The sequence below is a fragment of the Oryx dammah genome, unplaced genomic scaffold (assembly GCF_014754425.2).
Source record: "Oryx dammah isolate SB20612 unplaced genomic scaffold, SCBI_Odam_1.1 HiC_scaffold_2, whole genome shotgun sequence".
Taxonomy (NCBI): Eukaryota; Metazoa; Chordata; class Mammalia; order Artiodactyla; family Bovidae; genus Oryx; species Oryx dammah.
In genome coordinates this window covers 170,684,413-170,704,574 of record NW_024070186.1, presented here as the reverse complement: position 1 = coordinate 170,704,574, position 20,162 = coordinate 170,684,413, and the positions used below count along the sequence as shown (strand labels likewise).

General features: G+C 47.9%; 1 protein-coding gene across 2 annotated transcripts; it reads left to right on the top strand.

Moving 5' to 3' along the window:
- Window positions 1–422: 422 nt before the first annotated feature.
- On the top strand, window positions 423–18,678 carry LOC120875035 (group 10 secretory phospholipase A2-like). 2 transcript variants are annotated; one of them, XM_040256701.1, is made up of 5 exons: window positions 423–558; window positions 4,586–4,736; window positions 5,996–6,102; window positions 17,701–17,801; window positions 18,272–18,678. In XM_040256701.1, exons 1-5 carry the CDS (start codon window positions 477–479, stop codon window positions 18,335–18,337), a joined length of 507 nt encoding a protein of 168 aa, XP_040112635.1. In that variant the 5' UTR covers window positions 423–476; the 3' UTR covers window positions 18,338–18,678. The 2 variants fall into 2 exon arrangements, with proteins under 2 accessions (XP_040112635.1, XP_040112639.1); XM_040256705.1 differs by lacking the exon at window positions 17,701–17,801 and having other exon boundaries at window positions 18,272–18,467.
- Window positions 18,679–20,162: the final 1,484 nt, after the last annotated feature.

Sequence of the window (20,162 nt, the reverse complement as noted above, 5' to 3'; positions counted from 1 at the left end):
TTCCGACTGGCGGTGGGTAGTGGATTGCAGGAACAAGGGACAAGGACAGGGAGGCCAAGCTTTAGGGACATCTAAAGTTTTTAAGATCCTTCCAGTCCCTCCCCTTCCCCTACGTCTCCTCTAGTCGGATGCCCAGGTGAGCTCCGGGAGGGGAGGGGCTCGCAGGTAATGATAACAGCAGCCGAGCACCTAGGGACTCCGCGACCCGAAGCGCGCTAAATGCCTTTCCTCCGTAATTCTCCGCTAAAGCCCGCGCCGGATTCTCCCTGGGGCCGGGCGCCCACTCCATGACCAAAACGCAGAGGTCGCGATGGCGGGCCGGCGCCTCCCCCGGCCCCTGCGGCTCCGCCCGGGCGCTCCCGAGAGGGAGGCCGGGGGCGGGGCCGGGCGGGGCGTGGGGAGGGGGTTCGGCCCCAGCCGGGTGACTGCCCTGGCCCGCCGGACCGCTCCACACTTGCCTCACGCCGACGGGTCCGATGGCTCCGCTGCCTTTGTGCCCGACGGTAGGGCTGTTGCTGCTGCTGCTGCTCCTGGGATCTGGACCCGGGCTCAGAGCAGGTGAGTGAAGGGACGAGCCCCCATCCCAGGACCCAGGGCTTCCTCGGACTCCTTCAGTCCTCCCCGGGATTCCTGGAACCCTGCCTCCCTACCCATCCGCAAGAACCCCAACTCCCCAGCCCTTCCAGGGGACCCAGGAGCCCTACAGTCCCCGGCCCGCCTTTGTGCAGCCCACTGCACATTGCTTCCCGGCTTCCTGGAAGTCCTGTGTGTCGCCCCCTCCCCACCTCCACCACTTTCCCAGAAGCCCCTGCCTCGTTTACCCCTTCTCCAGGGGGGCTCTGTGTCCTCCCCAAACATCCCCTCTGTCACCCTCTCCAGTGATCAGATCTCCCCATCACCTGACTTGGGATCCTGTGAACCCACCCTTCTCTCTGCCTGTCCCTGGGGTCTGCAGTGGGACCACCAGGGAGACATCAGAGGTTGGAAGGAACAGGGGGAGAAGGGGCCAAACCCTACCTGGAGCCAGAGAAGAAGGTGATGTCTCCTTCTCAGTACTCCTGGACATGACCCTTGAAGAGGTCCCCTCAGCAACCTCCCATTTACATGGATCACCACAATACGTGGTCATCACAAGCTCGGAGACACACAGGCATAGAACACCACCAGCAACATCTGGGCACACAGGTGTTGGGCTCACGGATGGCCTCACACACATGCTGTGTGCTCAGTCACTTCAGTCGTGTCCGACTCTTTGTGACCCCAAGGACTGTAGCCCGCCAGGCTCTTCTGTCCACGGGATTCTCCAGGCAACAATACTGGAGTGGGTTGCCATGCCCTCCTCAGGCTCACACACAGACACAGGCAAAGACACACAGAAGGGAGCACACACACACACTCAGGGATACTGAGACAGCCCCATATGAGCACACACACACACACAGAATCATATGGGCACACACATGCACACACACATATGCACACCCTCAGGCCCATAGGAAGCCTGGGCAGCCTTGGCACTCCCAGTAGAGGCTGTTGTGGGCAGACAGAGCAAACAGCCCCCAGAATGACCTGCCCCACCTAAGTTGGCACAGAGGGAGTGTTTGCCTTGGTTACAAACCCAGCGCTGGGCATCCACCCATGCTCAGGTTCTCCCTAAGGCTGAGCCCTGGACCCTGAGACGCCAGAGTTGGGGTTGAGTCAGGGTAGGGGAACCTCTGGGGACAGCTTTGGGGTACGGGTTTGGAACGGGGGTCTTTTCAGATGTGCTTGTTATTTTTTTTTAAGTTTTTATTTGTTTCTGGCAGATTCTTAAGTCCCCAGCCAGGGAATCAAACCATGCCCCCTGCAGTGAAAGCACAGAATCATAACCTCTGGACCACCAGGAAGTCTCCAAATGTGCTTAGACTGGAAGTGTTCCATGGGGCTTGGTGGATCCAGGGGTCAAGGGACCTCTTCTGAAAGCCCACTCACGCCAGGGGATCTGGGGCTCCTAGGGCAGAGATCTGTCCAGACTGGAGGGTCATTGCTGTGAGCAGAGAGTAGCACAGGGTGACGAGGGCCCCTGTGGTCACATGGCAGGGAGGCAGATTCTAGAAGGAGGTGATGAGTGAGCTAAGTGAGGATGGGGTCAGGGCATTTGTTACACAGGGTGTATGTGACAGTGTGATGGGAAGTTTAATTGGAGGAATAGGAAATGATGAGTGGGGTCCATGTGGGGTCCATGTTGAGAGAGGGCACCAGAGGGGTGGGAGGGTGGGCTACTGCAGGGCCTCTGGCTCAGTGAGGACCCTGAGCTTTACCTGGAGGGGGTTGGGAGCCTGGGGAGGTTTCAGGCAGAGATGTGGGCACCTGGGCAAGTCCTGTGAGGGTGAGGGCTGATCCTCCAGAGAGGAGGGCAAAGCTTTTAACTCTAAACTCATTGTTACATTTTGTTTCTATTTAGTTTCTCTCTAATCCCCTAGATGAATATGCTCCTTTTTCCACTTCCACTGAGAAAAAAGAAAATTGAGGGGACTCCCTGGCTTCCCAGTGATAAGAAAGACTCTGAGTTTCCACTGCAGTGGGTCTGGTTCATTTCCTGGTCAGAGAACTAAGATCCCACATGCTGTGCCTTGCGGCCAAACAAAGCCAACAACAACAACAACCCAACAACAAAAAAAATTGAATTTGAATTTTGGCCTGGATTCTTCAAAGAAGAGTCAGCATGATAAAATCTCGTTTTAGATTTTACAAGTGTGAAAGGGAGTCCACAAATCTCTGGATTCTCAGTCCTAGAGCCATGGGTGGAGAGTGAGCGCCCAGGGCTCAGGCCGACATGGGAACAAGTTTCTGTTCAGCAGTTCACCCACTCTGGGACCTAGGATGAGTCCTTTTGCCTCTCCTAGCCTCAATCTCTCCATCTGTAAATGGGAGACTGCTACTGCTACTGCTAAGTCACTTCAGTCGTGTCCGACCCTGTGCGACCCCATAGACGGCAACTCACCAGGCTCCCGAGTCCCCAGGATTCTCCAGGCAAGAACATTGGAGTGGGTTGCCATTTCCTTCGCCAATGCATGAAAGTGAAAAGTGAAAGTGAATTCGCTCAGTTGTGTCCAACTCTTAGCGACCCCATGGACCGCAGCCTACCAGGCTCCTCTGTCCATGGGATTTTCCAAGCAAGAGTACTGGAGTGGGGTGCCATTGCCTTCTTCGAAATGGGAGACTAGCAGCCCATAAGACAAAGAGATTGACAACAGATGTCACCTGTGGATTGGGGAACACGGTGCCTGGTGCCAGGTGAAGTTCAAGTGTAGCTTCTCCGCGCTGTGGCTGATTGTGTGTGTGTGTTTTCCACGCGTTGACTGTGTGCAGCATGTGAGATCTTAGTTCCCTGACCAGTGACTGAACCCCTGCCCCTGCAACGGAAGCTCAGTGTCTTAACCACTAGACCTCCAGGGAAGTCCCTGATTGTGGTTTCTGACCAAACACCAGAGTGGACTCTTGGACCTCACCAGAAGGAGGAGTGGCTCTGGGATTCTCTGATGCCCAGTCGCAGTGGGTTTGACCGCCCCTGACCACGAGCAATGGACTCCTCAATGCCCCTTACCTGTCACCCCAGGCCTCCCTCTCCTGCTGCTATTGGGTGAGGAGGAACCACTGGATTGGGAGTCAGAAGGGCCCCCTCCCCAGCCCCATGACTGTAGGGGTCATGCTTCCCATCTGAGCCTCCTCTTTCTCCCATGTGAGATGCAGGGGTTCCGGTTGCACCAACTGTGTTTTGCTATGGACCACAGCAACATGAGGATCCAGAGAAATGGCTGGGATGGGGTCACAGGGCCTCCCTGTGTGGCAGGAACCTGTGCCCTGGCAGTGAAAATAAGAGGTGATGCAAAGAATCTGGAAGGCAGTGGTGAGGGGGTAGGGGAGGTCCCTGTAGAGGATGGCAGGGACCCTGTTTGGTTCATCTCTGATGTCCAGTGCCCAGGACAGGCAACTAGACAGACATTAGACACACAACCCACAATCCGACTGAAGTTGACATGGGCAAAGGATTGAGAACGAGGGCATTCCAGGAAGAGGGACCAGCCAGTGCAAGGGCCTAGAGGTATGATTTTTTTTCAGATGCCATGGCTCTGTGACCTGTTTTCTCCTTCACGGCTGCCTTGAAGATATTGATAATAATAGTTAGAGCTCATTGTGTGCTGGTAATTTACATGCATGATCTCATTCCATTCTGGGGAGTGAGGTCCCCTTATTCCTCTGTTTTAAGATGAGGAAACCAAGGCACAGAGAGATTGAGTGGTCCAAGGTCACACAGCTAGGAAGAAGGAGAAGCAGGATTCAATCCTGAGATAGTCATCCAGAGGATGAGATGTTTGGATAGCATCATCGACTCAATGGACATGAGTTTGAAAGAGCTCCGGGAGACAGTGAAGGACAGGGAAGCCTGGTGTGCTGCAGTCCACGCGGTTGCAAAGAGTCGGACACGACTGAGCGACTGAACAACAAGAAGTCATCCAGACACTTTTCAGGCTAGTGCCTGTCCCCAGGCCAGGACAGCCCCCACCTGCAGCCTCTAACTTTTGTCTCCCTCCCCCACCCCCAGCTCCCCAGAGGTCACATGTGCACCGACGTGGGCTCATAGGACTGGCTGGGACTATCGACTGTGTTGGCCCTCGCCCTGCCTTGGTCTACGTGAAATATGGCTGCTTCTGTGGTCTGGGGGGCCATGGCCAGCCCCAGGATGCCATAGACTGGTGAGTGCATGCTGGGGGCCTAAGGTCCCCACCCCCTGGGGTGGTTAAGGCTTATGAGGAAATACCCAAACTGAGGTTGGGTTTAGATACGAAGCCCCCAGCAAATGGTGCTCCTTTCAGGCAAAGGGTCTCCTGGGCAACATGCCCATGAGGCCAGACCTTGGTGCCAGCTGGCCCCCAGTCTGGCAGGGTGATTACTTTAGCTGAAAAAAAAAATCATACATCATTGATCAGAATTATTATGCACCAGAACTGTCCTGAGAGCCCCTTTTAGTTCTAACAACAACCCCATTTCAGAGATAAGGAAACTGAGGCCCAGAGAGATCAACTTGTCTAGAGCCACATACAGAGTGAGGGGTGGGGGCTGGGATTTGAGCCCAGGCGGCCTGGCTGGATTCACGCCCCTGATCACTGTCTTCTGCTGTTGGGTGAGAAGGACCTGTTCTGTGCCAGGCTGTGGGCTTAGACCTTCCACAACCTCTCATTTCCCACCACAGCCATGGCCGTCCGATGGGGATCCCTATTTTACAAACCGGGTCCCACAGCCACTCATCCATTTCCAGAGTGGTCAGGGGGCAAAATGTTGATTGTCTCTTCCAGGTCTTGGAGGATATAGTTGTCACTGACAGGTCTCTATCCAGCCTCTTGCCTCTAAGGCTCCGCCGTGGGCCCTGCCCTTCCTCCCACACTCTGGTTGGCTGGTTCCTGCACATCTTTCCAGACGTAGCTCCCCCAGGCATCACCCCCTCTTGGAAGTCTTCTCTGAAGCCTAGCTGGACCTGGCATCCCCTCTGGCTCCCAGAATCCTGTCACCTGCATCCTAGTGTTTCTTGCCATGCCCACTGCATCTGGAGATTTGTCTGCCTCCCCCATCCTGGGGCTGGGGGCTGGTGCTTGGGCTGAGACCTCAAGCAGGAAGAGTGGGCAGGAATTTCTCCCAGGCAGAGGCAGATTAGGGGCAAAGTCAGGAGGCAGGGAGGGTATGGCTGGAAGAGACCAGCATGGCTGGAGCTCAGAGGCTCAGAGACTGAGGCAGGCAAGGGCCAGACTTGAGCATGGCAGAGAGATAGAGGTAGGGCAAGACACACTGGGGTCAGTGGAATTAATTCCCAGGACGGGGATTCTCAGGGACAAAGCCTGGACCAGAAGATGCTCTCCCCTGTGGGTCCTCATTCTCCTGAAGTTATGGCACAAGAGGATGGCCAAGGGACCATCCTTGCCCTTACTCACCCCTTGGTCTGTCCATCTGCCATCCACAGGTGCTGTTATGCGCACGACTGCTGCTATACACATGCCGAGAACTCCGGCTGCAGTCCCAAGTTGCAGCCCTACTCCTGGAATTGTGTCAATCAGACTGTCAAATGTGGTGAGTTCCCAACATAACACCCAGCAACAGCCATTGGCTGGAACACAGAGGGGCTTCCCACTGTAGGTGGGGCCATTCTCCCATCTGCCCCAGTCTCCACCATGCCCTATTGTCTCTCCAGCATTGAGGCCAAGGGTCAATTACCATAGTTCATTTCTCCTGTGCTGTTGATTTTGTTAAGAAAAAGGAATTTTTCTGTCAAACCTAGGAAAACAGAAGGTAGGTCCAAAGGCTGAATGATTTGAGAGAAATGAGAGTGGTGAGTGAGCCCATTTATTTATCAGAATGAAGAGTATGCCTGTGTCTAAAGGATCCCCTTTGTGTTAGCACTGCCAGCCCCAGGGGATGTCTGAGTTTGCAGACCCTGGCCTGTGGCTGACAGCTTGGCCTGTGATTCAGATTCTGTGATGTCACCAAGCCCTGATCTCCTGGGGCCTCAGTTTGCTCCCTGGTAAACTGGGAGTGGAAATCCAGCTGGCCTGTGGTGAGGATGAAGTGACAGTGTCGTGGCATTTCATGCCTAATAGATGTCGTTAATGGTCTGTTGAAGAAATGACCCAACACAGAACCTCCGATGAGCAAGACCAGGCACAATTTCATGGAGCCCAGGATTTAGGGAAGGACATGAACACAGTTCTGAGTAACCCTGAATGCCCCCAAGAGAAAGTGATTTCTCTTTCAGTTTTCTTTTAATCCTGCTAATTTTGTGAAATCAGGAGGAAGTCAGTTTTAATCTAGCTAAAACATCTGTGGGACCCTCCCTGATCCTTTTGAACAGAGAGAGTAGATTTCTGGTTTGTAACATTATTCAAAAACTGTTCTATTCTTAAATTTAATTCAGGCTTTAAAAAATCCTTCATATCTAACCATCTATCGTCTATCTGTTTATCTATTACTTCTCTTTAACCACAAGCAGCATGTATTTAATGAGGATAATTGTAACATAACCTGATACCACTATACATTTTACATGACTAGCTACCTGTAAAGCTGAAAGAAAAATAAACTTGTGGTTTAAAATATTTTGTCCCTCAGGGCAATCTTACTGGTTTTCAAAAGAAACCGGTAAGAAAAGGAATGAAGTATTTGTTTTTAGGATCATCTTCTGATGGATGGTGTTTTCCATTTACAGTTTCTGTTCACATAAATTTAAAAAGCCAAATCAAGGGAAGGAACAGGATGTGAATAATTGTACAGGCACGGTGTAGATAAGGCTGGGATTTGGGCAATGAGATTCCAAGTTATCTGAGAAGCTGAAATGAAACACACAGACAACGAGCTCCATAACTTTTTTTTTCTTTTTACTCTTAACTGAGCATAACATAAAATTAACCATTTTAAAGTGTACCTTTCAGTGATATGTAATGCATTCACAATGTCCTCCAACCATAACCTCTATTTCCAAAACATTTTATTTTTATTTTTGGATGCGCGGGGTCTTCTCTGACGTGTGCGCACTTTCTCTAGTTACGGCAAGTGGGGGCTACTCTCCAGTTGTGGTGAACAGGCTTCTCCTTGCAGTGGGTTTTCTTGTTGTGAAGCAGGGCTCTAGGCCATGTGGGCTCAGTAGCTGTTTGACTCGGGCTTTGTTGCTCCATGACATGTGGCGTCTTCCTGGACCAGTTATGTGTCCTCTGCAATTGGCAGGCAGATTGTTAACCATTGGACCACCAGGGGTTCCCAAAACATTTTCATCAACAACCCCCCAAAATCACATACCTGTCAAGTGCTCAGTTTCTATTCCTCCTCTTTCCAGCATCTGGCAACCACCAATTTGCTTTGAATCTCTATGGATTTACCTATTCTAGATATTTCCTATAAATGATGTCATATAATAAGCCTTTTGTGTCTGACTTCTTTCACTTAGCCTCATGTTTTCAAGGTTCATTCATGTTGTAGCATGTGTCTGAACTTCATTCCTTTTTATGACTGAATAATATTCCATTGTAGGTATGTATCAGAGAAGGCAATGGCACCCCACTCCAGTATTCTTGCCTGGAAAATCCTATGGACAGAGGAGCCTGGAAGGCTGCAGTCCATGGGGTTGCTAAGAGTCGGACACGACTGAGCGACTTCACTTTCACTTTTCACTTTCATGCACTGGAGAAGGAAATGGCAACCCACTCCAGTGTTCTTGCCTGGAAAATCCCAGGGACAGGGGAGCCTGGTGGGCTGCCTTCTATGGGGTCACACAGAGTCGGACACGACTGAAGTGACTTAGCAGTAGGTATGTATATACTACATTTTGTGTATCCATTCATTCATTGTAGGACATTGTATTGTTTCTGGAACCATTTACCTCAGATTGGGACTTGAACCCAGCCAAAACCCAGTTTGGGACTTGAACCCACATGAAGTGAAGTGAAGTGAAAGTTGCTCAGTTGTGTCCAACTCTTTGCGACCCCATGGACAGGCCATGGAATTCTCCAGGCCAGAATAGCCATTCCCTTCTCCAAGGGATCTTCCCAACCCAGGGATCAAACCCAGGTCTCCCACATTGCAGGTGGATTCTTTACCAGCTGAGCCACAAGGGAAGCCCAAGAATACTGGAGTGAGTAGCCTTATCCCTTCTCCGGGGGATCTTCCTGACCCAGGAATCAAACCAGGGTCTCCTGCATTGCAGGTGAATTCTTTACCAACTGAGCTCACATGGCTGGAACTCAAACCCAGCCAAAACCCATGGTACCTGGTTTCAGGACCTAATGAAGCTCAGGTTCTTGATATCTCATTGCAGAAAGAACTCAGTGAGAGACAAAGTGATAGGTGAGAAGTGGATTTATTCAGATTCAGAGAGAAGCACACTCCACAGACAGAGTGTGCGCCATCACAGAGGGTGAGTGTGGCTGCGAAATGTGGTGTGGTTGGCTTTTATAGGCTGGGTAATTTCACATGCTAATGAGTGGGAGGATTATTCCAACTATTTTTGGGAAGAGGTGGAGATTTCCAGGATTTGGTCCACTGTCCACTCCTTGGTCTTTTGACAGTGCCTTGGAACTCTTGTGGTACCTCTGGGTGTATCATTTCACTTGCTGATTGAGGGTTAAGGTCTAGTCTTGTCTGCCATCTTGGTCCCATTTGATTCTAGCCAGTTTATGGTGTGTCCTTGGGCTATGTCATTCTTTCACAAGTTGTGCCCTGCTCCAGAATGCCCAGGCTCAGCTGTTGTGGCGTTAGGGCTCCAGAGCGTGTGGTCTCTCTAGTTGGGGTGTGCAGGCTTAGTTGCTCTGTAGCGTGTAGGATCTTAGTTCTCCAGTCAGGGATCACGCTCACCTCCCTGCTTTGGAAGGCAGATTCTTAACCACTGCACCAGTAGGGAAGTCCCAATTTTGTCTTCTGTTGATTGCATTTCTGTTATCCTATCTAAGAATTTGTCACCAGATCCAAGGTCATGAAGATTACCCCTATATTCTTCAAACAATGTTATAGTTTGAACTCTTATTTTTAAAAATTTTCTTGAAGTATTATTGATTTACAATGTTGTGTTAATTTCTGCTGAACAGTGACGTGACTCAGTTATATATATTCTTTCACTGAACTCTTAACTTTAGGTCATTGATCTATTTTGAGTTGGTTTTTGTCCATGGTGAGTGGTAGGAGTCCACGTTTATTCTTTGGTATATGAATATTCAGTTGTTCCAGCACCATTTGTTGAAGAGACTCTTTTGTCCCCATTAAACTGTCTTGGTACTTTTGTTGAAAATCACTGGGCCCTTAGATTGGTGTCATCTCTGAGCCTGTTTTCTTACTTGGAAGATGGATGTTGCAAAGATGAAAAAAAAGAGTTTATAATGTGATATCCAGATTGGATGGAGGTTGCTACTTTCTTCTCTCCTCTCTCCTCCATCCCTCATCCTTATCTGAACTTCTCTCTGATCCCCACTGCCTCCACCTGAGAGAACTGAGGGTCTGGTGTGATTCTTCACTGAAACGCCAGCTTCTGCAGACTTGATCTGCTCTAGAGGCAAGGAGGCTATACTAAGAATTACATAGAAAGATATTCTTAGATATGCACAGACTCTTAGCCGTGTCTTCTTAGTCTACATTAAGAGTTGGCACAGAGAAAAGCTGAATTAATATGGAGACATTAATATGGAGTCCTTGATTCAGTCAATCGAGGACTGAAAATGTCCCAGACATCATCTCATCCAACCATCTCACTTAGAGCTGCAGGGAAATGAAGCCCAGGGAAAGAAGTGACTTGCTTAACCTGGTGATGATAAGCCCACTTCTGGGCATATTCTCTGTCCCCACACTGCCCCTTTCCATTGTGAGTGGAGAGGAGAAGTGGACCTTGAGTGGAAAATATGTTAAAGATCTTTCCCTTCTCCCTTCAACCTGCATGTTCTGCTGCCCCTAACTGTGTGAAAGGGCTTCCCAGGTGGCACAAATGGTAAAGAACCCACCTGCCGATGCAGGAGATACAAGAGGCATGGGATTGAGATGCAAGAGGCGTGGGATTGATCCCTCGGTGGGGAAGATCCCCTGGAGAAGGGAATGGCAATCCACTCCAGTATTCTTAACTGGAGAATCCCATGGACAGAGGAGCCTGGTGGGCTACAGTCCATGGAGTCACAAAGAGTCAGACACAACTGAGAGCACGAGCACACACACACAACCATCTAAAAATGATATTTGTGAAAAATTATTAGTGTGTCAGCTAGTGGGGCTGTGCCTGTTTACAGAACTGCTTTCCCTGAACTGAATGAAGAGAACCAAAATATCTATTATGCATTTTTTGGCTAAAAATATTCTCTTATTCTGTTTGGAGATATTCTGAACTTAGCTGTTTGCTTAATTACAGGTGTGGCCCATTTTCCATTTATGGGCTTGACAAATATATTTTTTAAAAATATTAAGCATATAATAATATTTACCGGCAGGCCTTTATTTTAAACTTAACCCTTGGGAGCTAGGTTTCCTTTTCAGTTTTTTATTATTCTTGAATAACATGAATCTGTTGGGCTTCTGAGGCCATAGAATAGTGAGACCAAGCCTGGTTTTTCAAAGGATTTTCTTGCTCAGGGAGACGTGAGGAGCATAGCAGAGGGACAGACACTGGGTCAGGAGATGCTGGGCTGGAATCCTGATATACTCTTTCCCAGATCTGTGGCCTTGGACAAGTTACTGAATCCTCCTCCTTTTCTGTAAAATGGGAATAACAAAACTCTGGTGCTGGGTTTGTACAAGAATTGGAAATGATATATGTTTTTTCTATATTCTCCCAACAACCATTATTGAGAAACTATTCTGTGTCAGGCTCCCTGATGGGCAAAACAGAGGAGCAAGGCTCTGTGGTCAAAAAAGGGAGCAGGAAATAGTGTCCATGCCAATTGCTTTTATAAGTGCCTGTTGGAAAAGACATCAATGAAGTATTATGCATGAAAGTGAAAAATGAAAGTGTCAGTTGCTCAGTCATGTCCTACTCTTTGCGACCTCATGGACTACAGCCTGCCAGGCTCCTCTGTCCATGGAATTCTCCAGATAAGAATATTGGACTAGGTAGCCATTGCCTTCTCCAGGGGAACTTCCACTCTGGTTGCTGCAAGGAATATAGCTGGAGGGAACAAGGGTGGCAGCTAGGCCCCACTGTGAGGCTGTTGCAGGTGCCTTGGACAGATGACATCAGTGGAGGTAGTGGAAGGTGGAGCCGGGGGACTCCCATGGATGGGGGAGGGAAGGGGAGATGGCTGGAGAGTTTGTGCCAGTCCCCCTGTCCTTAGACAGCTGTCCTTTGGCCGACTCTGCGGAACAGTGCAACCTTGGAGCTTCAAAGGCTCTTTCCTCAGAAGTCCCTAGCCCACCAGGTCATGTTCCAAGGGTGTGGCCCCTGGAAATTTTACCGGTAACAGTGCTGGCTCTGGTACCAGCTGGTTCATTTACCAATTTTTATCTATCTGTCCATCTGTCCATCCGTCTGTCTGTCCATCCATGCACATGCCTTTTCTGATTTAAACCTAATCCACGTGTGTTGTGGAAAATCAAAACATCCCAGAATCATTGTAATGTAAGAAGTTAGGCTCCATCCACCAGCGTTAACTAGCTTCTGTTGCTTGGCATGTTGTTCTCCTCCAGATTTATGCATGTGTAAACAGACAAACAAGAACAAATATCAGGACTTCCCTGGTGGTCCAGTGGTTAAGAATCTGCCTGCCAATGCAGAGGATGGAGGTTCGATCCCTGGTCCGGGAAGATCCCATATGCCCTGGAGCAGCTAAACCCGGGTGCCACAACTATCGAGCCTGTGCTCTAGAGCCCGAGAGTCTCAACAGAAGGCACCGCACTCAGAAGCCTGCACACTGCAACTTGAGAGTAGCCCCTGCTTGTCACAACCAAAATCCACTCACAGCAACAAAGACCCAGCACAGCCAAAAATACATAAAATAAATAATTTTTTTTTAAAAGAACAAAAATCGGATCACATTATATACATCACGGTTTTTTTTTTTCACTTAATATTGTGTCTTGGACATCTTGGAACGTCTAGGCTGGCCTCATTCTTAAATATATATTTATTTTATTTATTTATTTTTGGCCGTGGTGGATCTTTGTTACTGCATGGGCTTTCTCTAGTTGCGGTGTGCAGGCTTCTTAATGCTGTGCCTTCTTTTATTGTAGACCATGGGCTCTAGGGTGCGTGGGCTCAGTAGCCATGGCTCTCGGGCTCTAGAGCTCAGGCTCAATAGTTATGGCTCATGGGCTTAATTGCTGCGTGGCTTGTGGGATCTTCTCTGACCAGGGATCAAACCCGTGTTTCCTGCATTGGCAGATGGAGTCTTTACCACTGAGCCACTGGCGAAGCCCCAGCCTCATTCTTTTAAAGTCTGATGATCACCTGCGGCAGAGTGTCTCCATCTTGACACTATGGACATTTGAGGCTGGATCTCTGGTGTGGGAGCTGTCCTGGGCATTGCAGATGTTTAGTAACATTCCTGGTCTCTGCCAACCAGATGCCGGTAGCAAACCCCCTACGCTCCACGTGGGACCGCCAAAGATGTCTCTAGACACTACCACAAGCCCGGTGGGGGACAGAACGGCCCGCAGCTGAGAATGGCCAGTCTGTGGCACCAATGTACTTCATTTTGGAGACTGTGGTTGTTTATAAGGCTTTGCGCACCTGTGAGAGGCTTTTGCATCATGGAATCTTAGAATTGTAGGGTCAGATGGTATTTTGAGGCACCCTTAGAATAATGGGCTTCCCTTGTAGCTCAGTCAGTAAAGAATCTGCCTGCAGTGCAAGAGACCCAGGTTCGATCCCTGGGTTGGGAAGATCCCCTGGAGAAGGAAATGGCAACCCACTCCTGTATCCTTGCCTGGAAAATCTCATGGACACAGGAGCCTGGTGGGCTGCAGACAATGGGGTTGCAAAGAATTGGGCATGACTGAGCGACTAACACTTACTTACTTACTAGAATTTATATGTAGAAAGGGCTGGCAGGCAGCCTGAAAGGGAGGGAGGTTAGAGGACTTGTCCTGGAGGAGTGTTTACTCTGCAAGGGCATTGAGACAATGTAGATCGTGTTTATTGTAGAAGCTGGGGAGGTGCTAAAGGGAGGCCTGGTGAAGATTAGGGAGGAGGAGGGCCATCAAAGACCCCACAAGCCACCTCCTTTCATCACTGAGTGGTATAGATATTTTAAGTCTAATAAGTAATGTAAACTAAATTCCAGATAGCGGCCCCTCACATTTGGTTAATTGAGATCACTTTTCCACAATGAAAGTACTGTATGGCTCAAAGTAGAAAAGTTTCAAATGATAACTTCTACCACAAAAGTTTTGTGGGAAATAAAACTCCCATTGACACTACCCGGACCTCCATTTGATTAATTTTCTGGTGCTGTTCTTGTTTTGTCTTTTTTTGAGTGCATAATACATAAAAAATATAGCAGTGTGTATTGTACCCCTTAAGTTTTCTTAAATGTAAGTTGCTTCCCATGTCATTAATGGCAAAAACCATCACAATATTGTAAAGTAATTATCCTCCAATTAAAATAAATTGAGTAATTTAAAAAAGCTCTATTAAAAGAATAGATTGTTGTTGTTCAGTCACCAAGTCGTGTCTGACTCTCTGCGACCCCACTGAATTGCAGCACGCCAGGCTTCCTGTCCTTCACTATCTCCCGGAATTTGCTCAAACTCATGTCCATTGAGTCAGTGATGCCATCCAACCATCTCATCCTCTGTCATCCGCTTTTCCTCCTGCCTTCAAGAGTTTGATTCCTTGTCAGAAAACTAGATTCCACATGTCGCAACTAAGACCTGGTGCAGACAGATTTATTGATTGATTTTAAAATCCTGTCTTAAAACTTGGATTTATAAGGGCAGATGAGTCCCCTGAGTTGACAGTCTATTCCCTTCTGGCAGACAAGCCAGGAGGCCTGGGATCAGGCAGAGCTGAACTGGGGATCAGTCCCTATACCCCTTCTCTGGATTTTTTCTTCTGTAAGGTTGGGGTGCTGATGCCGAAAGCTCAGCTTCTCTGTATACCAGTGCTGAATCAAATCTTGGAGGCAGAATTTTGGGCAAAGTGGAAAAGGATAGGTTTTTTGCTTTGTCAGGCAAAGTGGGGGACAGAGCAGGCTTATGCCCTCAAAACCCACTTGGGAAGATAGTGAGAAGTTTTATAGTAACTGTCCAAAGAGGGAGTGATCAGCTCAAGGATGTTCTTCTGGTGGGTTGGTGGTGAGGTAAGTGGAAATCAACATCATCAACCTTCAAGTCCAACTAGTCTGAGGTCTGTGCCCTTATGGGCAGCATACTACTGGTAACTTCTTCCACCTGGAAGCCTTTCAGTATCTGCAAAATAACCCAAAGACATTTTTGTGTGGACCTGTTAATAGGAAAACAGGACCTTGCCCCAAGGCTGCTCTTGACTTTTTCCCCTTGGTCTCCCATCCTCTCCCTTCCCTAGTTAACAACTGCTTGACTCTGCCTCCAAGTACTGCATTTAGGACTCTTTTGTTGACCATGATGGCTATTCCATTTCTTCTAAAGGATTCCTGCCCGCAGTAGTAGATATAATGGTCATCTGAGTTAAATTCACCCATTCCAGTCCATTTTAGTTCGCTGATTCCTAGAATGTCGACTGTGAAGAAAGCTGAGCACCGAAGAATTGATGCTTTTGAACTGTGGTGTTGGAGAAGACTCTTGAGAGTCCCTTGGACTGCAAGGAGATCCAGCCAACCCATTCTAAGGGAGATCAGTCCTGGGCGTTCTTTGGAAGGAATGATGCTAAAGCTGAAACTCCAGCACTTTGGCCACCTCATGCGGAGTTGACTCATTGGAAAAGACTCTGATGCTGGGAGGGATCGGGGGCAGGAGGAGAAGGAGACGACCGAGGATGAGATGGCTGGATGGCATCACCAACTCGAGGGACGTGAGTCAGTGAACTCTGGGAGTTGGTGATGGACAGTGAGGCCTGGCGTGCTGCGATTCATGGGGTCGCAAGGAGTCGGACACGACTGAGCGACTGAACTGAACTAAACTGACTCTGCCTATTGGAACTCAGGGAAGAGTTGGAGGAACTCATGGAGAACTCATGGATGCTGAAGAAAGGCTGTTTCCTATAATCAAAGAAGTGAGGGACACAAAGGCCTTTTGCCCAGGAGCCTCAAAGGGCCCTGCACGCCTCCAGTGCCAGTGGCTCTGCCCTGAAAGGACTGGGTGAGATGGGGACCACAGAGCCAGCCCTTCATGTAACTGCACAGTTAACTCAGGCTTCCATCATCTCGACTTTTTCTGTTACCAGTTACTGAATTATAACCAATGCGATTTTTTGTTCTGTTTTTTAAAATGTCGTTTTGTTTTTTTGGCCTTGCAGCATGGCTTGGGATATTAGTCTCCTGACCAGGGATCCAATCTATGCCCATGGCAGTGAAAGTCTGGAGTCCTAACCCCTGGACCGCCAGTGAATCCCCAAGGCAGAGTGTTTAAACACAGGCTTTTGGAGTTGGAGGTGTTTGTGTTTTGCCTTGTCTCAATAGTTTCCCAGAGTGTGAGAAGCTTAATAAATGAATTTAAGTGAGAAGGATTTTCCCTTTCAGTCCTTTGTTAATTCTTCCAGTTAGGCAAGGAGGAAGTATCGATTGCATGATGGTCTGACTGCTAGAGAGGGTAAACCTCTCTTTCACTTGCTAATCTCCCTTTTTTAAAACTAAGACACTCCATTCTGGGGGCTCATAGCCTTCAGGTGGGTAACAGCATTTAACTAGACTTTGATATTAGAACTTTATCTTCACTGGCTTTTTTTTTTTTTTGTCAGTTTTATATATTTGTGGTATAAGATTTTGGTTTTCCATTTATGTCAGTGACGATTTATTTAATGCAATTTAATACTATTTAATATAATTAAATAATAATTTATTTAATAATTGACTATTAAAAATAAAGGGGATTTAAAGATATCCCTGGTGGCTCAGTGGTAAAGAATCTGCCTGCAGTGCAAGAGACATGAATATTATTACCTTGGGTTGGGAAGATCCCCTGGAGAAGGAAATGGCAACTCACTCCAGGATTCTTGCATGGAAAATCTCATGGATAGAAGAGCCTGGTGGGCTACAGTCCATGGGGTCACTAAAGGGTCAGACAAGACTGAGAGACTGGCACACATAAAGCTATCATCTTGAAGCTGCCATGGGCCTGAGTTTGGGAAACCTGTGTGCAGTCATGCTGATAAACACCTTTAATCAACTCAGCTCATTACAGGGTCAGAGGGTCTCAGGCCCCCTGCCTCCTGCTTGACATCTCCCAACCCTGCCCCTGTTCATCACACCAGGTTCTGCCAAGCACTCTGAGTGTTGCCCTGAGACAGAAGCTGAATTTTCTGACTCTCATGCTTCATCTTGCTACGATCTCTGAGGAACCTGTACATTTTAAGAGGAGATTTTTAAGATTAGCTGGCAGTTTAAGGAGGTCAGCTACAGCTCATAAGCACCTGCTGTTTGCCCTACATTTTACTGACTTCCGTCTCTTTGCATTCTCCCAACAGCCCTTAGAAGTAGGTACTTTTAGTGTCCTCATGTGGACCCTGTGGAAGCAGCCTGGGAAGGATGAAGTGATGTGTCCAAAGGAACTATATCCATGGCTGAGCTGGCTACCTCCAAGCTCATGCTTTACTGTGCCTCTGGAAGAAATTTGGAAGGATTTAATAGTGGGTGTCTCCTGCCCCACCCCCACCCACCTCCACAATTATTTTGTGAATAATTAAAAACTCACAGTCAAAGGCAGGTGACGTATCCAGAGCTGTTATAGCTTCTAGATTAATAGATACAACGTGAAGATCACAAAATCTTTCCAACCCAAAGGATTGATTCTGTAGCAGCAAAATTCCCAAGGTAGAGGGAGATTTATCTTTGGGTGGCAGCCTTTGCATCTCTGTAATAAAGTAGGCCCAAGATGGAAGGGAGAGATGGAATATACAATTGTCACCTAAAACAAGCTGTTTTTTATATGGTATCATGTCATCGGCATCTGACAGTTTTACCTCTTCTCTCCCAATATGGATACGCTTTATTTCTTTTTCTCATCTGATTGCTATGGCTAGGACCTCTACTACTGTGCTGAACAGGAATGGTGAGAATGGGCATCCTTGTCTTGTTCCAGATTTCAGTGGGAAGTCGTTCAGCTTTTCACCACTATTATGTTGGCTGTGGGAACAAGCTGTTTTCTTGAAGGAGCATCTGAAAGAGACTTGGAGAGAAAAGGTAGGGAAGTGCAGGTGGAACCAACATTGATGGTGTGCATGCCTAGGGCCAAGCCCCTGCCTGGCACTTTATATATGCTTTCTCACCCAGACTTCATAATAAACCCGCACAGTGGATAGTGCCCCCTTTTAAATGAGGACTTCGCTCAGAAAGTTCACACAGAGGAGGGCTCCAAAAAAGCCTGGATGGTTCCCAGGCACCTACTGCTTGTCTAACTGGATCCTCAAGTGCAATAGTGTAATACTGATACAGAAGAGAAGCTTTACAAAAGGGCGTATGGACTTTGGACTTTTCCTCTGAAAATATTACCCTGGTGACTTCAACTTTGTTTTCTGTAAAATGGACTGTCAAAGTGTTACCCGGATGCAGTTTATGACCCTTCCCGTTTCCAGCTTTACTAGCTTCCCTTGTGTTTATCTTCAGGTCTCTGCAAATCCCTGTTCTAACTTCAGTTTCTCCACTTCTTCCAGAACCAACGGAGGACAAATGCCAAGAACTCATATGCAAGTGTGACCAGGAGTTTGCTTACTGCTTAGCCCGAGCAGAGTACAACATTAAGTACCTCTTCTATCCCAATTTCTTCTGTGGGAACTATTCACCTGAGTGTGACTGACTAGCCTGACTTGAAATGTTTTTGCACAAGGGAATAAAACTCTTGCTCATCAACAGCCTCATTCAGTTCTTTGCAGAAGGGAGCTGAGGCCAAGTGTCGAAGCGGCAACCCTTGTGTTCGCTTTCTCTCCTGTCCCGGAACTTGGGCTAGAGCCAGTTTGGTTTCCAGTTTGATAAATGTCAAAAGTCCCATGCCTATTTAATAAAACCACAACTGTGCTTTGACTATATTGGGTTTGATACCATTTTTGACATTCAGCCTTTGTGAAAAAGGGCTAGGCCTTATCTTCTAACCTGCTCCTGATGGCAGGTAGTCAAAGCAGAGCAAACACATACTGTGTGTATAGCAAACACATACTGTGTTCTGGGCAGTGAAGAAGCCAGCCACACACTGCCCAAACTTGTGAAGTTCAAGTCTAGTAGTTTTTAGCTTAAGTCTTCTTTCCATATCCCACTCCACTTTTAACAGTTAGTACCTAAGCACTGCTAAAAAACAAAACAAAATAAAAAAAGAAAATGAGAAATATAGAAAGAAAAAAACCTACTCCAATTCTCACAGTCCAGTATAACCACATTTAGCATTTTGGTGTGCTGCCTATCAGTCTTGTCAGCAATGTTTTAAAAATGTAATTGAGGCAATTCCCTGGTGGTCCAGTGGTTAGGACTTTGTGCTTTCACTGCACGGGGTGTAGCTTCAATGTCTGATCAGGGAATTAAGATCCGCTGTGTTTCATGGTGTGGCCAAATCAATATTTAAAAACCTCACTCGATTTTAAAAAAAAAATGTAATTGAGACTCCGTACTGTATGACTTTTATAAGCTTTTTTCCATTTTTGTGTCTTTAAAAAAAGCTGTGAAAACTTCATTTCCATGTATTATTAGATACTATTTTATAGACTGCTAGCTTTCTGACATGGGCAGTATTTCCTATTCTTATCAATTACTAATGTAACGAGGATGCTTGTGAATCTTTACCCTCTCCCACCTTTTTATTATTCCTTGAGATATGCAGAAATGGAACTCTTACATTAAAGGGTCTGAGTATTTTAAATAGACACCTCATTTTGAGACACCTGAGCCTGCTCTGAGAGGGTGGCCCTCGCTCTGCTATGCCTGTTCCTCCTGCAGGTGATAAACAGGGAGCACCCCGCCTCTCCTGTTTGCGCTTGGCTGTCTGCCTTGTACTCCTCCCCAGAGCACATGAATTACTCATCTCTGAAGCACAATTTGGGGAGCAGGTGAGGACAGTGTGGGGAGGCCAAGAGGCACAGGTGAGAAGCACTGGACAGGGAGTCTGCCCTGGGCCCCAGCTCCAGCAGTGCTACCCAGCCTCCCTTTCTTCATCTACAAATAAGAGGGACTTCCCTGGTGGTCCCGTGGTTAAGAGCCCGCCTTGCAATGCAGGCAGCGTGGGTCTGATCCCTGGTTGGGGAACTAAGATCCCATAAGCCACGAAGAAACTAAGCCTGCACACCGCAACTACTGAACCCACACATCACACTAGAGCGTCCACAAACTGCAACTAAGACCTGAGGCAGCCGAACAGATAAATATTGTAAAAAATAAAAAAAGAGAAGAGTAACCTTGTGAGGCACCAGGCCAGGGAGAGGTAGACACTGCAATGTCCCTGGATCCACTGGGCTGGCAGAGTCTCTGGCTTATCAAGTCAGGCAGGCCCAGGGTCTGATGAGGAAACACAAGGGTAAGGAAAACATTCTCTCCCCTTTCACTTAAGATATCCTCAGTGGC

Bases quoted from the DNA above. Each gene is read 5' to 3' on its own strand.
- LOC120875035 (XM_040256701.1), top strand. From the start codon at position 477: ATGGCTCCGCTGCCTTTGTGCCCGACGGTAGGGCTGTTGCTGCTGCTG. The intron at 559-4,585 runs GTGAGTGAAGGG...CCCCACCCCCAG, and splicing joins TGGACCCGGGCTCAGAGCAG to CTCCCCAGAGGTCACATGTG. The intron at 6,103-17,700 runs GTGAGTTCCCAA...GTCTTGTTCCAG, and splicing joins CAATCAGACTGTCAAATGTG to ATTTCAGTGGGAAGTCGTTC.